The sequence below is a fragment of the Suncus etruscus genome, chromosome X (genome assembly GCF_024139225.1).
Source record: "Suncus etruscus isolate mSunEtr1 chromosome X, mSunEtr1.pri.cur, whole genome shotgun sequence".
Taxonomy (NCBI): domain Eukaryota; kingdom Metazoa; phylum Chordata; class Mammalia; order Eulipotyphla; family Soricidae; genus Suncus; species Suncus etruscus.
The window spans coordinates 70,595,116-70,611,660 of record NC_064868.1 but is presented as its reverse complement, the minus strand read 5'-3'; the positions used below and the strand labels follow the sequence as shown (position 1 = coordinate 70,611,660).

General features: G+C 41.4%; 2 protein-coding genes across 2 annotated transcripts; one reads left to right on the top strand and one right to left on the bottom strand.

Annotated features, from left to right (window-relative positions):
• Nucleotides 1–3,838: 3,838 nt before the first annotated feature.
• ARMCX3 (armadillo repeat containing X-linked 3) lies at nt 3,839–7,051 on the bottom strand. Its single transcript, XM_049766621.1, has 3 exons — nt 6,453–7,051; nt 6,076–6,136; nt 3,839–5,512 (listed from the first exon to the last, which is right to left on the bottom strand). The coding sequence occupies exon 3, from the start codon at nt 5,366–5,368 to the stop codon at nt 4,229–4,231; it is 1,140 nt and encodes a 379-aa protein (XP_049622578.1). The 5' UTR covers nt 5,369–5,512; nt 6,076–6,136; nt 6,453–7,051; the 3' UTR covers nt 3,839–4,228.
• Nucleotides 7,052–13,058: 6,007 nt separating this feature from the next.
• Nucleotides 13,059–15,883, top strand: LOC125998591 (protein ARMCX6-like). The gene is made up of 4 exons (XM_049766627.1): nt 13,059–13,139; nt 13,435–13,517; nt 13,835–13,945; nt 14,257–15,883. Exon 4 carries the CDS (start codon nt 14,401–14,403, stop codon nt 15,250–15,252), a length of 852 nt encoding a protein of 283 aa, XP_049622584.1. The 5' UTR covers nt 13,059–13,139; nt 13,435–13,517; nt 13,835–13,945; nt 14,257–14,400; the 3' UTR covers nt 15,253–15,883.
• The last annotated feature ends 662 nt before the right edge of the window (nt 15,884–16,545 follow it).

Genomic DNA, 16,545 nt, shown 5'->3' with positions numbered 1-16,545 from the left:
TAGCTTTTTGTTTTGTTCTGGGTCACACCAGGCTGTGCTTTGGGGATACTCCAGGATTAATGCTAAAGGATTCCTACTGGTGAGACTTGGGAAACCATGTGGTGCTAAGAAGCAAACCCAGGGTCTCACACTGGCAAGGCTAGTGTTCTACCACTGAATGACACCCTGGTCCCCAATTTGAACAGTAATTTTTGGTTTTGGTGTTAAGCCTGGTGGTGCTCCTAGCTTTGCACTTAGAAATTACTCTTGGATATATACAATGCAATATTATGCAGCCTTCAGGAGAGACGAAGTCATGAAATTTTCCTATACATGGATGTACATGGAATATATTATGCTGAGCGAAATAAGTCAGAGAGAGAGAGAAAGATGCAGAATGGTCTCACTCATCTATGGGTTTTAAGAAAAATGAAAGACACTCTTGCAATAATTTTTAGAGCAAAAAGAGAGGAGGGCTGGAAGTTCCAGCTCATGACATGAAGCTCACCACAAAGAGTAATGAGTTTAGTTAGAGAAATAACTACATTGAGAACTATCCTAACAATGAGAATGTATGAGGGAAATAAAAAGCCTGTCTAGAGTACAGGCGGGGGTTGGGTGGGGAGGAGGGAGATTTGGGACATTGGTGATGGGAATGTTGCACTGGTGATGGAAGGTGTTCTTTACATGACTGAAACCCAAACACAATCATGTTTATAATCAAGGTGTTTAAATAAAATCTTATTTAAAAAAAAAAGAAAGAAATTGGTCATGCTTGGGGAATCAAAAGGAGTGCCTCAGTTGGCAGTAGGTAAGTCAAATATCCTACCAACTGTACTATCACTCCAACCCTTTGAACATTCTTAAAGATGTCCAAGTTACATATTTGAATTAGGAGACAAGTTTCTTATCGTTGCTCATTTCTACAATATTTCAAATTAATGCTTTTGAGGATAGAAATCCAAACATTTTAAATTACCCTCTGATAATCTATAGAATCATTCATTTATGTTTATAAATATATATTACACTTATAGTAAGTGTATAGAGCACATATACTTACTTTGAATTATAGGGTTCTTTTCTTACCAGTCACATTCATATACTCTTCTACCCTTAGTTTTTCTGTTTCTCTGTTCCATGTCTCTCAGGTATCGCCATCACACCTACATTTTTCATTATCTACCATGTTCTTATATGAGGCCCAGTCTTTTTCTGCGTGCTAAATAAATGCATTCAAATGACAATGAGGTGTTTCTATTTGGAAGTCACACAGGTACCCAAAACATTTTTATTTTCCATTAGTGTATTATTTTTTATTTTCTTCTGTTTGTTTGGAGAGTTGCACTTAGAGGTGCTCACACTTAACCCTCGGCAATGCTTGGAGTATGAAATATGGTGCCAAGCTTAGAACTGGCAATGTCACATACTACGCAAGCAACTTATATCCTGAATTATCTCTCTGATCCCTCAATTTTTTAAGTAAATTTGTCTTCCCTTCCCAAGGTTATTTTGTTACCTAAAAATTTCACAAGAACAAATCTAGTTCCTTTTTCCAAAAACAAATCTTAAAACCCTTAAAACTGATATAAATGAGTCTCCACGTGTGTGTGTGTGTGTGTGTGTGTGTGTGTGTGTGTGCCTGGTGCTTTTAACTGAGATGGATAACATTAGAAAATATGGAATCCGTACAGAGAGATTATAACTGAACTGTTGATTTTTTTGTTTTGTTTTTGGGTCACACCCGGCAGCACTCAGAAATCGCCCCTGGGATGCCGGAATTGGAACCACCGCCCTTCTGTATGCAAGGCAAATATGTCCTACCTCCATGCTATTTCTTCAGCCCTGAACAGTTGATTTTTATCTTATCGAGGCCAGCTCACAAACAAGTAGTAATATGATTGTGAGGCATGGAGAGACAATGTCTAAGAACATACTTTGAGTCCTTAGGCATATTGATAAGCATATCAAACTACTGATTTGGGAAATTGAAGCAGTTGCAGAAATGACAGATTCTACACAGTACTCAATAAATGATAACCTTTATTGTTATTATTTATTAAATGACACTGACATATGGCAGAAAGTACCAGCACAAAAAAATCAAACAAAAATGATCAATGCTTATTTCCAGAGAATAAAGGTTCACTTTTCTGAATTAAGTGTTATGTGCCATAACATTCTATGCATTTCGCATGTATCATATGTATAATTTCAGAAAGGAAACTTCACTACATCTCATTTTTTACCCACATATTTTTCAGTCACTATCTAATTAATCATACTCTAGTTAATCACCTGCTTCATTCCTAACAGTTTTTTTTCAAAATGTTCTCTTTTTTTTTTTTGGTTTTTGGGCCACAACCGGCAGTGCTCAGGGGTTACTCCTGGCTGCCTGCTCAGAAATAGCTCCTGGCAGGCACGGGGACCATATGGGACACCAGGATTCGAACCAACCACCTTAGATCCTGGATCGGCTGCTTGCAAGGCAAACTCCACTGTGCTATCAGTCCGGGCCCACAAAATGTTCTTAAGATCAATGTTCATTTAAGAAAAATAAAACATTAAAAATGAATAAAAAATAAATATTACTCATACATTCCTTCCACACAATAAGTAATAACTTTTAATATTTAGATATCTGTAATTCTAGAGATTTTAGTGTCTATGTAAATATGTATTATTCTAAAAAATGAAATCATATTATTAATATTGCTTTCTAACTTATCTCTGACTTCACAATGCATGATGAATATCATTGCCTGGAGATACAGATTTTCATCAATGTATATGGACATTCCTTGGTCTATTTAATCCATCCAATACACTAGCCATTTAACTTTTTTCTTTTTGGGGGGGCACATCCAGTGACACTCAGGGGTTCCTCCTGGCTACACGCTCAGAAATTGCTCCTGGCTTGGGGGACCATATGGGACCCTGGAGGATCAAACCACTGTCCTTCCTAGGCTAGCACGGGCAAGGCAGAAGCCTTATTGCTCTGTACCACCACTCCAGTCCTTAACTTTTTTTCTAATTTTACTATCTTTTATAGTGCTCAGATGACTTGCCTTATATGTATATATGTATATATATGTATGTATATATATTCTTTAACCAATCATTTCCTTGGGTTCAAAGACTTGCATATCTTAAAATTTCAATGCATATTATCAAAGTGGCCCTATAAATTGTGTGTAAATAAGCTTAAACTAATTTTCAGCACCAGAGTTCAAAAAGGTCCATTTTGTGATACCCTCATGTACACTGCACAATAGGAAAAGAAATTCATATGAATCATTACATTTCCAGTCAAAAAAATTAGCAGCTTTGTGTATTCAGGGTATAATATTTGAACAGCTCTCCTATGGTTGGCTTAAGTACAATTTCCAAACTTATTGATTCTCATTGTCCTAGAGAGTTCTACTTCACTGCCTTTCTCATATTTTCCCCATCACTCACATATCACAGAATTTCCTAATCACTTACCCCATTATAGATTATTTTTTTTGTTTTTTTGGTCCACACCCACAGCGCTCAGGGATTACTCTTGGCTCTGTGCTCAGAAGTCACTCCTGGCAGGGTTGGGGGACCATATGGGATGCCAGAGATCAAACCTGGGTCTGTCCCAGGTCAGCTATGTGCAAGGCAAAAGCCCTACCACTGTGCTATCTCTCTGGCCCTGAAAGTTAATTTTAAATAGCTGCTTCCTCCCAGAATCTTAAGCTGTCTACCTATCCCATAAAATCTTTTGCTTTCTCTGTACTATGAGAAAACATATTCACAATAATTATATGTTTATATATTACCTTTTGTTTCTGTTTCTTATCTTTCCATATATACTATGAACCAAAAGATGATGGTTATTTATTTTTTTACTTCTTTCTTTCATTTCAGCATTAACACACAATTTTGTTAATGGTACACAAATGAAGTGAATGCAACTGACAGGGGGAGTGGGAGCTTACCGATCATGAATTGGTCTACTGTCACTTATGCAGCATAAACAGTAAAATATTTCCAAATAGGCAGCAAAATAAAAAGAAACACACAAGTTTTCAGAACAAGTAAAGATAGTCATTCATTCAGTTTAAATCTGAAGACCATCTTTTGGATAAATATCTGCAATGATGATACATTGTGGTACTTAATATTCAAAATTGGTGTCTGAAAGGATTCATCTATCATATAAACAAGGTAGATAAAAGAACATTTACAATATGTATTAATTCTAAACTATACACTCAAGAAGTTATTCCTGGATCTTTGAGATCATTTCCTTAGCCACTTTAGTCATGAATTTTCCAATTTTTACTTTCACCAAAAAATCATGGTGACTTTCTGTCCCCAGAATCTTATCAGCACACACTTGAAATTCTTTTAAAAAGAGAAAAAGTGAGCCTTCGCTGAACTGATTCAGAGTAAGTTCATTTTCTTCCCATTTAAAATGATCGATTATGTTGTCAAATACGACCAGTAGTTTAAGAATAACCTCTTTGTTATCCTTCTTATTAAAAAGGGAACCCAATGAAGATGGCACTTGGGCTCTAAGTAGTTCTCTAAGCATAGCTGGATTTTCAGACAAATTCAAAAGGAGTTTTAAAACCTGAAATTTGGTTTCTTCATTACCTGTGGAAAATAAACGAAAAAAGTCTGAAATAGAATTAGCCAGCATGTGCTGATATTCATTTGTAACAGTCATATTTGTCAGCAATCTCAGTCCAGCCAACTGCACAGATGAGTTCAAACGAGAAGTAACCGTGTCATCACACACTTGATTCATGTATATTTTAAGCCTACGCTGGTTTTCAGCATTCACACTTAAGTTATTCAGGACAATTAGAGCCTTTTCCTTAACTATCGGATCCCGTGTATTGAGGATTTTTGCAACAATTGGGAGACCTCCCAGATCACGAATAACATCTCTGTTAAATGCATATGCTGCATTGTTACCCAGAGCAATTAAAGCTGCTTCAAGAATATAAGGCTTTTCAGACATTTCCACCAAGCAAAGAACTTTTTGCAGCTCCTGAGGAGACAAAATAGTATCATCTGAATTGGGAGAAGCTCGTTTCTGGACAGCTCTACGAGCCCGAGTAGCCCTGGCCCTGGCCCTGGCCCTAGCTCTGGTTCCAGCCTCAGTCCCAATCCGGGCCCAAGGTGGGTACCACACTATACCTTTATTCTCGCTATTATCATCGTCCTCGTCAGACCAGTCATTGTACCTGACTCCAGGACAATCCCCAGCATCATCCATATCCCCAGATCCTCCATCAGCCATTTTCTCCTCGTTCCACTTTCTTTTCCTGGTCAGTCTATAAATGCAATAGCAGGCCCCAGCACCAATCACTAGTCCTGCAGTCACCCAGGCTACTTTCCTGGCGTAGCCCATGCAATCGTCCCTGACAATAGCAGGGACCAAGGAATAGTGTAGTTACTAAGGCTTGGGGAGAAGAGTTATGAGTCTGGGTGCAAGGCTGGAGAATGATGGTGTTCAGCCTCTTCAAGGCCAGTGTAGCTGATATAGGAGGTCGACCTAGGGGTGGAGAAGGGAAAGGGCATTTGAGCTTTTTTTCTCTGTGCTGCTGCATGCAGGAGCTGTACAGAGAGACAGGAGTGCAGTAAAAGAGTAATTGAAAGGAAAGGCAGACTGATTACAAACTCATATCCATCATTTCATTCTCCCAGACACTTCAAGTCCAGAAAAAGCAATATAATCTCAGTTAACCAAAACCAGGGGTCCCCATGGAGTGGCACTCTTGCCCTAACCTCCTCAATCTAGACAATTGCCACGTCTTCCTTCCCTGGGAGGCATGCCACACCCAACAAACCTTTCCATCTGTGAAGGGACCAGAGTCTGTGCAAACTCAGAATTTGACGTACTAACTGCTCATTTGTCCATTTCTAATTCACCTCCCAGACTGTCCTGTTGTGGGTTTGTTTTTTTTTAAACTATATGTCATGCCAAACCTGCCAAACCTGACCTTCCCTAAGCTGAAACGGGAGGGATGTGATAGGTAAGATTGAATGAGCCTGGCCAACCTGCAGCAATTTCTAAATCCTCTCCCACTGCAGACAAACCCCCATGCCCACACTGACCTCTACTGATCTGTGGAAACTTCCTCCCTTGCTTCAAGTAGTGCCACCTGCTACAGCAGACCTGCAGGATGACAGATCGAAACAGTGCTGTTGAGAGAGGATTATGAACAAACTGTGATTCGTTCCCCTCTCTCCCCTCTTGTCTTCCTCCCCACTTCCCATCCCACCTCCCCGACACACACATGCACGCACACGCACACACACACACACACACACACACACACACACACACACACACACACACACACAAGCACACGCCATTTCAGTATGGTCCCGGGAGAGTGTGAAACACACTTAAACCTAACCTAGATTATTGCTGTCTCTGATTTCTCCCCACCTCCACCCCCGCCCTTCTCTGAATCCCTCGATGTGCTTACCTTCAACTCGACCTTCACCAACAGCGGGTTAATTTCCTGCGCAGGGCGTTGTCAGAAATCCACCGAAAGACTGTCAACCCGGGAAAGGATGGGACCGGGACCCACTACATAGAAGAGGCTCGTTCAGCGAGGTACAGTCACCGGCCGAAAGAGGAAAGACCGGACACAACCGCGACTGAGCACTTGGTGGACGGATTCTTTCCGAATTCTTTCCGAATTCGGGCGCCAGGCTGTAAAAGGTATCACACCCCTATTGCCCCCTCGGGATCCTGCTGACACGTTCTGTTGCAGCTTCCCCTCCCTACCCCACAATTCCGCAATGTCTAGCTTGTTCCCTCTGGTAATGTTCTGGAGAACTAGGGGCCAACACCCAAAACACAGCACCTCTTTCACGAATTAAAGGGCCCCAAGTTGCAGCAGATTTTCATCTCCAAATTCATGGGCTCCTCCCCCAACACCCTCCCTCCCATCACCTCCCAGTTTAGGAAAAAGGCTCTAAGCCAGACAGATGTCCTAGAAAGTCAGCGGCTAGTGGACCCACGACGGTTTTGCCCAGAGCCCTCAATCACACCCAACTTTATCAAATCTCCTAGGCACTGACCTGTAGAGATCCTGGGCAATCCCTCCCCCCACCCCGCCCCCTCCTTCTTCCCTCTGCTCCAACCCGCTCGCCCTCAGGGCAATAGGGAGCTGGTACTCAGACGGGAACAACGACCAGAAGAAGGACTTCTGCACACGTCAGCTCTTAGTCACGTGAGAACTACGTCATTTACCAACTCGGGTCCCCTAGTTTCCCTCCCACCAGCAGTGCGGCAGAAGAGGGCCCGCCCCCCTCCATGACCTCCCCCATCCCAAACCCAGTTACTATTTCTTTGCTAATCTCCCTATAGTTGTGTTAGTCTTCCTCTGATTACTTGAAAGGGCTAGCATCTTACAATGGGATCACTGGCCACTTGAACTTTTGCAAAAATTTGCCTCTTCCTTCCCTAGGCTGTTGGGACTCGCAGCCTCTCCTATCACCTCCCCGCCCCCTAGCTATTAATGTCTTCCCTTCCCTCTGAAATCTAATACCAGATCTGAAACACAGGAGCTACCAGAAAAGACTTGTAGTGAGAGTGTGGTTTTCACTTTCTTAATACTTTATTGTTCTCTCTCCCACCACCATCTGCAATTTTTATGAAAAAAAATACGGTGAAATTTATTTCATTGGAGAAAAATGTGGGATTTGGATATTGATGCTGAGTGACCACCTCCAAAATTCCATATTTTCCCACTTGTGCTCAACATTACTCATTTCACTCAAAGCATTCTTAATGTCTTCTTGTTTGTATGTAACACAACCCAGTATGAACTAATCATCCTATCTGAAAATACCTAAATCTTTTTATTAGATTACTGTTGTAGGTAAGAGCACTTGCATAAATTTGCAAGATGTGAGATTTTCAGAAGCCAATCAAACAGAAATGTTGGGTAGAAATCACAAGTAGGAGATATCTGTCAGATAAAAAGGGATGCACAGTGAAAGAAAGGTACCAAGAAAGGTGTCATAAAATATATGAGGATATAAATACAGTTCATATTTAAATGAAATAGGTGTTAGTGAGCTGAGATCAAGACAAAATAAATTCAATGTACCCTTCAATATTTATTGTGAAACCACTTCATCCACTGAACTTGATGAATTTGATGATTCGCCTGTCATAAATGACTATTCTTTTTTTTAACTTTCTTATTAAGACACTTTGACTTACAAAGCTGTTAATAATAGTTTTACTATTATACTGAGTCAGAGGGAGAGTGATAGACACAGAGTAGTCTCACTCATCTGTATGATTTAAGAAAAATAAAAGACAGTATGGTTATAATACACAGAGACAATAGAGATGAGCTGTGGAAGGACCAGCCCATGATATGAAGCTTGCCACAAAGATTGATGAGTGCAATTAGAGAAATAACTACACCAACAGCTATCATGACAATAGTACTGAGTTAGAGAAATAGAATGCCTGTGTCAAGGACAGACAGATCTTGGGGAGGGGGGAGTTGGGGAACATTGGTGGTGGAAGGTTGCACTGGTGAAGGGTGTTGTACTTTTTATGACTGAAACCCAACTACAAACATGTTTGTGAGCATGGTGCTTAAATTAAGGTATTAAAAATAATAGTTTTAGGTATACAATGTTTCAACATCAATCCCACCATGACTTTATTCTTATACAGTGGGAAAGGTAATAAATGTTAGAGTCGGATTCTAATATTTGGGTATTGGGGTATTATCTGGGCATATATTTTAACATTCACAGATAATATGGAAGTAAAGAAAAAGACTAGGAAGATTAGAGACAGGCAAAACTCCAAGGCAAGTTTCAGGGAAACTTCATATCAAAATAGCAGAGGCAGTTTCAAAAACAGAAATAATCAACTATACGATTCTGTAGTGAAAGATTGTGTGCAAAGAAAGTTCTTATTCAGGATTAGAAATATATGGAAAGGAGAGTTCGAGGAAAGTGTTGGTAGTTCCTAATCAAACGCCTTCTCCAGGAGAGTCTTGGCTAAGATGAATGGAACATTTAGCTTTCAGTAGCAGCGCCATCCCCATGGTTAGAGTACTTCAAGCTGCCTTAATTTAAAGGCAAATCTTTCGATGAGCCAATGGTCTTGTTCTGATTACAAGCTAACCAAACCTCCTAAGGGTTTGGTTTCCCTAATAGTATCTTGCCTACAGAGGGATTTCCAGTATCCATGACATTTATATTTTTCAGGATATGACATTTATGACTCAGTTGTCACTGCTACTAAAATTTAGTTTACCTTATAGGCAAATTACAGGGAAAGAATATAGAGATATACGGTTGTAAGAATTTAGATCTAGAAATTATATAGTCTTTACAAAAGAGAGTCCTTCTTTGTAAGAGACATCTCTAAGCACACAAACTAAATCTGGGGTTGATCGAGCAATGTTAAGAACAAAACCCTGAACAGCAAATGCAGCATTGCATTGAATCCTGTCAAGGAAACCAGTTAACTTTGGCTCAAAAGATAAACTTGTAATCCACTATTTCAGGATGGTTACCTCTCTAATGATGTTGGCAAATAGGGCCTTAGTACCTCAGTGGCAGCTGAACAAAGGTTTAATATACAAAAATAGCTAAAGGATTGTTGCAAATCCACAACCACAACATTGTGAACAGTTAAGAGTTCTCTCTGAGAAATGGTATGTTTTACATTATAATATCCTGTCATTTTATCCAGCAAAAAGGTAGACACTGTGCCCATAACAGATTCACTCAATAAAATTTAAATATTGAAACAAGAGAAAAATTTAAAAATAAGTGAAATTATTACATCCTAAAGAGACCTCCTTATCAAATCTTCTTACTTTAAGGATACTTTAGAGCTGATCTGCTTCAACATTTCCATATTAATTTTGCCAGGTTTGATTTCTGCTGCCTGTAGCTAGCAAAAATTGCTAACATACAATATAAAAACGAACTACATGATACCAAATAAGCATTAAAAGACAACTTTATATAGTTTTCTCAATATCTACAGTTTTATTACTATCATTCACGGATGCTTTTTTGTTTTCTGGTACTTTATAAACCACACACTACATGTGATTACATACTAATTTAAACCAACAAAGTTCCATTGGATAGTAACTTTTATAGACTCAGTAAATTTAATACGCTCATGGCTTATGGTTTTCTTTTTACTCTTTTGAAATTGTATTTCAGGAGCATAGCATTCATTTAAATATATATTTGTTGGTGGGTGTATAATGTAGAATAAGTAGATTTTAGATGGAAGTCACCAGGTTCCTTGGTAGGAATTGTTGGTCTAAGTGAAAAAGAAATAAGAAATTTTATCATTCTTTTGGGATTTAGAAAATTTTGTAAGAGGGAGTAGATTCCAATAGGGAAAGGGCTGACAGACAGGGAGAATGGTGCCAGAGGTTGCACATTGGGATAAATGGAAAATATACCAAAGAAGAAAGATAGAGTACATTAGGGCCCGGAGAGATAGCACAGCGGTGTGTGCCTTGCAAGCAGTTGATCTAGGACCAAAGGTGGTTGGTTTGAATCCCGGTGTCCCATATGGTCCCCCGTGCCTGCCAGGAGCTATTTCTGAGCAGACAGCCAGGAGTAACCCCTGAGCAACGCCGGGTGTGGCCCAAAAACCAAAAAAAAAAAAAAAAAAAGAGTACATTAGTGAGCAGACTTAAGAGTAGAGCTTTTGCTCTTATGCCAGTCTGAATTGTGAAAAATGAGTACTTGCTGTATTTGATACCAAAGTACTTGTATCAAAATTGACATACTCCTTAGAAGTTCTTTCCAATGTATACTTTAAAAACAAAAGCCACTTAAATACGAATTTAGCCATAAACATAAATGAAATGGTAGACAGTTGAATGCAAGTTCTGTGAAAGATTTTATAAATAGAATTAACTCATCTAGAAATAAATAAAATAAATAAATAAAAGTGGTAAAAAGGACAAAGTAGGGAAGACATGATGAAACGAATAAGGCAGGTATTTATAGAGATGTGGTATGTTATTGGTGAATGAGTTTGAACTATAAAAATCTAAGAAAGAGCAGAAAATTATCACGTCCTGACTTCTGAATATTCACTACCAAAGCACTCCAGGCTTCTAGGCTCATCTCCAGGAAGGGCCTCCCCCACATAGGGGCCTCTCAGCGAGGAGTTTCCTGCTTGGGTATCATATTTCAATGTTCTAAGAATGAGGCTGTCTTGGGGTTTATATTTAGGGTCTGGGCTCTTGCCCAAACAGCTGAATGTCTGGGGAACCTAACTTCAGCATAACTTTGTCCCTGAATCTGGAATTATTCAGAGAGGTTATAGGGATGGTGCAATTAAACGTTTACAGAAAAAGAGAATGAAACGTCTTCTTTCTCCTTAATAACTGTCTAAGGTCCTGTAAATTGTCCATTTTGTGAGAGAAAAAAAGACAAGGACCTCAGCAACTCAACTCGCTATCCCAAGGACCCTCACCAATTACTCCACTAAAAGTTGCTTCTGCTATGGAGATACATAATAACACACAAATGGCAAATATAGGGAGACAATACACCAGTATTATCATGGAATGAAAATTCAGTCTCCTAAGTCTTATTTTCATCAGTGACATAACAAGGAATTTTCTAATTTTGAGGTGAGGATGAAGCTTTCATAATGATATCATAAAAGTTCAGAAACTATTTTAAATACCTTTAAATTCAAAGAAGAGGTAAACTTTATTAATTTGTGAATTAGTGAACTTGCGATTTCAGGTGATATGAAGTTGGAGTCAGCATACAGGCTGATGTTAAAGCCAAACACAAAAGACATCCAGGGGTCCTCGAATATAGATCCTCTATCTTAGTGGTCTAACACTAATACTGTGAAATCAGTCAGGAAAAGAAAAGGGCTAGTAATTTACTTATCAAAAAAGTCATAATTACAATACTAGCCTACCTATTACAAATTCATTCTGTGTATCAATTTATAAATTACATCGAAATCACAGTGTGTTGCAAGTCAGCCCCTGAAGAGGTTGACTGATGGAGGGATGGAGGATGAGGCCTTTCTCTTCCAGCTCGGGAACACGCATCTGCCACCCTGTCTAGCTGACGGTTCTGAGGCGAAACGGTGGGTAAACAGCTCGCAGACAGTCAGGCTTGTGGAAATATTAGCTTTATTCGGTGGTCAAGACTGAAGTCAAGAGACTCAGCCTCAGTTCCAGCAAAAAGCCTCTCGCCTTCCACAGACCCTTGTTTTTATCCCCCAGAATCAGGTACCACCCAATGGTGGGATCAGATACCAATCAATGGTGGAAGCAGAATCAGGTACTACCCTCGGGTGGGGGCAGAATGCCAGGTCACACCCTAGGGTAGGGCACAATCACCTATCAGGTTAGGGTCAGTAACATAATAATCCCCTAAAATATTTACAGACATAACAACAGTGCTTTTGTTAAGAGTTTGTTTTTAAATTTAATACTGTTAGAAAACTATTATTTTTCCCTGTACAGTCCACATATGTAATTTGCGTAGTACAAATTAACCAAATCAAGGAGGCTTTCTCCTACCCAACTGGAAAATCTGAGCTTGAGTATAGCAGTAGATATTTAAAGACTTGGATTCCTTTCTTCCATGTGAGATATCTTTCTTTTATTTCATAACTACAAAACATATGACTCTACTCAATCCAAAAGAAGGACGAAATAAGTCATTAAAATAGAGCAGACATCGATGAGAAACCTCACAACTACTTCTCGAATTTTGACCCAATTTTTCTGTGGGAAGGGGTAGAAATTACCAAAGGGAGAATGGAGTTTCAAAGCAACGATCAGACAATTACTACAAGACGTGTAAATGAGCAGTAGATCCAGGAATTAGAGGAACGGAAATTGACAGAGCAGAAAGCAGAGGTCACTTCTGGTTTCTGGTATTGTTACAGAGGAAAAGAGTGGCAGGGCCCAGTGTGATGGGGGAAGGTACAGGGCAGGCTGGCGCCTGCCGCACTGCTTGTGGGAGTGGAAATTGGGGGCCAGAGCCCAGTGGTGACGTTCTCGTCACGTGACGAAGAGCAGCCTAGAACAGAAGTCCTGCTAGTCGCCTCAGTCTGGGTACCAGCCCCCTATTACTCTGCAGGCGCATGAAGAAGGGAACTAGCCTGGACAGTGCAGGTCGGTGCGAACTTGGCTTGTGCTTGGAGGAAGGTGGCGGGTGGGAACTGGCGGTGAGCGCCGGAGATCCAAGTTTGGGCCAATGCGTGCGGTGTCCCAGTTTAGCCTACTTTCTAAATATCCCTACCCCCTGGCCCTTTTACTAGAAAGAACTGGTGTGCTTGGGGCTAGGGTGAGGAAAGTGGGTGGTGATTACAGAGACTGGGGAAAGAAAGATTCCAGGATTCAGGCAGCCGCTTCCAGAATGCTGCACCGTCCACCAAAGACTGTCCTCTCGCCCTCGATCTCTCTGCAGCTTTGTAGATCTGCTGGCCCTTAGGCAGCGGAGAAAGTCGCAACGAGGAAAGAGCAAAACTGCTTTGGGATCTTACAGGTCAGGTGAGTGAAAGTGGGATAAAACCTGGACCCTGCTTGGGGTTAACACATGAGCCGGAGTGGGAAGATAGGATCCATTAGGGCCATGTCCGAATTGCCCTCTCCGGGCCCCTTCTTTCTCCACACCCCCACCCATTTCGGTGCAGGGAAAGGGGTGTGGCGCCCTTTGCTGGGGAAATGGCGGACAAGGGGGTGGGGGCGGGGGAAGCCCGAATTAGGAAAGTCTGAAGTCTGCGAAAATAATTGAAATGGGAAGGTCGAAAATTCCGCAGAATGTTGGGACAGTGTTCGCAGTGATTATCCATCCTCTACACTTTCAGTTCTTCACAGCAGACAATCTGCCTTTCAATCTGTCTGTCTGCCAGACTGTCAGTTACTGGGAGAGAGCCTTAAGGACAAAAGACAACGGAAAGGATTTACCAGACTTTGAGGTGGGTGGAAAAAACTGCCTGTGAATCTTTGGGGGGTGGATTCCTACGGGGGGAGGAGTGAATTGGGGAGGGGGAAGATTCCTGAGGGTTACCTCTCCAGGCCACTTATCAGAGCCCAGCCCCACCTTCCCTACTCTGAAATCAAGGAGAGAAATGGTGGATCTTGAGAGTAAATGGAGGGGGATAAAAAAAGAACAAAGAAATTGTTTCTTCATTATTCACTTCTCTCATTCAGCACCCAAATTACAGTCTGTCTGGGGATAAATGAATTCAAGCATACCCTTAATACTTAATACTATTTTCATCCTTAGATTCATCAAAGCAGAGATAAAGAACCTGGAAGAAACTCAATTGAGAGCTAACTTCTGCGACCACTCACACTGACCCTGAGCCTTCTACATTCAGTTAAAGCAAGGTCCTCTGCTGTCCTTCCACAAGGCTGGCAAAGACTTGACATGGGCAGGGCTCGGGAAGTGGGTTGGGTGGCAGCAGGGCTGATGATTGGGGCAGGGGCCTGCTATTGTGTCTATAAATTAACCATAGGAAGAGAGGATGAAGAAAAATTGGAGGAGGAGGAGGAAGAGGAATGGGATGATGATCAAGAGCTAGATGAGGAGGAGCCGGAGATTTGGTTTGATTTAACCTCTATGGCTAGACCATGGAGAGATGATGGTGATTGGAATGAACCTGGGGCTCCGGGAAGCATAGAAGACAGGTTGTCAGGTGGGGGCAAGGCTACCAGAGCACACCCAGTGAAACAGCGTCCTTTCCCCTATGAACATAAAAGTACATGGAGTATTCAAAACTTTTCACATTTCACTTGTGCTCTAGACCTCACCAAGTGTCGTTCCATTCAGGAAAAAATGTTATTTGCTCAGCACACAGCTGCCAGATTTTCATTTAACCACAATATCAACACTCATTTGGCCAGACTCTCCATGGTCGAAAACACAATCCCCACTCCCAACTCTGCTCTTAAGAAGAAGGCTCTCCATGTCCTGAGAAACTTGAATGTGAGTTCTAAAAATCAGTCCCAGATTAAGTTGTACCTCAATGAAGTGTGTCCGAAAATTGTGTCACACTGCTGCAACTTACTTCTGCAGCAGGCTGGATTAAATTTGCTAATAAGCATGACGGTTATTAATAACATGCTTGCCAAATCCTTTTCAGACTTGAAGATTCCTTTGATAACAAAGCAAAGTGGACGTGCTGAGATTCAGGCTTTGCAACCACTGATGGGTCTCTCTCCAAAACCAGTCGTGGCAGGAGACTTTCTAGGTGCTCAAATGCTACTCTCATGCAAGTAGTACCTCTTTGTCAGGACCAGAAACACAGGACTCCTCCCAGACACCTTGGTCTCTTAGAATGGGCCTGAATCCACTTGAACCCTCTTAGGTGAACATGCACTTGTATTCTCATTCGGGAACTTTGTGGTAGGTGTGGCTGAAAACCAGCATCAGCCAATCACGAAGAAGTGAAAGTTAAGGTAGCTGAATCCAGGAGGGCACTCTGATTGACCATGTAGGGACTCCCATATAGCTTTGTGTGGCTTCTTACTTTGGCAGTCCGTAGGCAAAGCACATTGTAAATTATTCCCTTGCAGCTTTCTTCCTGTGGGAAAGGGATCATTTCAGCTGGCGGCCGTGGATAAAGACCAACATATTAGAGTGTCATGGGGGCATGATTTGCCGGTGGTGGTTTCCCTGTCTAGGGATTATGGGACCAGACCCATCCCAGAGCTTGTGCAGAAAATGCAACTGTTGTTGATTGGGTCAAATTCCTCATTGACTCTTCCATGTGAGCTGATGGAAGGTGAATCTGTTCATCCATACATAGCCTTATCCTCCCCTTTCCTGTCTTGTTCTGATCTCACCTCACCTACCTGAGCCGATTTTTTGTGTATATCATCAATAAAGTTGTGTGCTTTGATTGGGAAAATGAGAGATGCTCTTTATCCTTGTGTTTACCTCCCGATTGTAGAGACAGACACAGACAGACAGACAGACATGCCTTATAGATGCTAAAGGGGCTGTTCTCCCCCTAGTATCTGCAGGCTTATTAGTGCTCCTGGAAACAGGACTAGACATCGACTGCTGTGTTCAGGCTAAGACTAAAGAAGGGAATGGGTGTTGGGCATTATATGTGAGTGCTATATGTACTCTGAAGGGGGTTTGGAGAAAGTAAGATGGAATGTGGGGAGGACTGAAAGCACCTGTGAAATAGCCAGCACAGTGTCTCCTGCCTGCTGCAGAGAAAGTTCTTTGTGAAGGTCTCTCTCCTTGGCTGCATCCTAGAGAGGAAGAAAGTCAATGTGCAGGTATGTGTCTGTACATCCCTGGAGGCCACTCAGCCACTCACCGTTTGTACACACTTAATGCACTATGAGGGCAATAAAGGTGACCACATACTATGTGCCCAGTCCATGCAGTTTTCCCTTCTGTCCTGTGACCTACTTCCAGCCACCTCCCTTCCTTGAGGTCCCAGTCCTTGCAAGGTAAAGAAGGCTTATTCCCTAGGCAAAACTTTCTTCTGCCATATGATTTTTTTTACCTTCAGTGACTTTCAGGAAGGGCCCTTTCAGGAAGTGGTTGCCCTTCAAG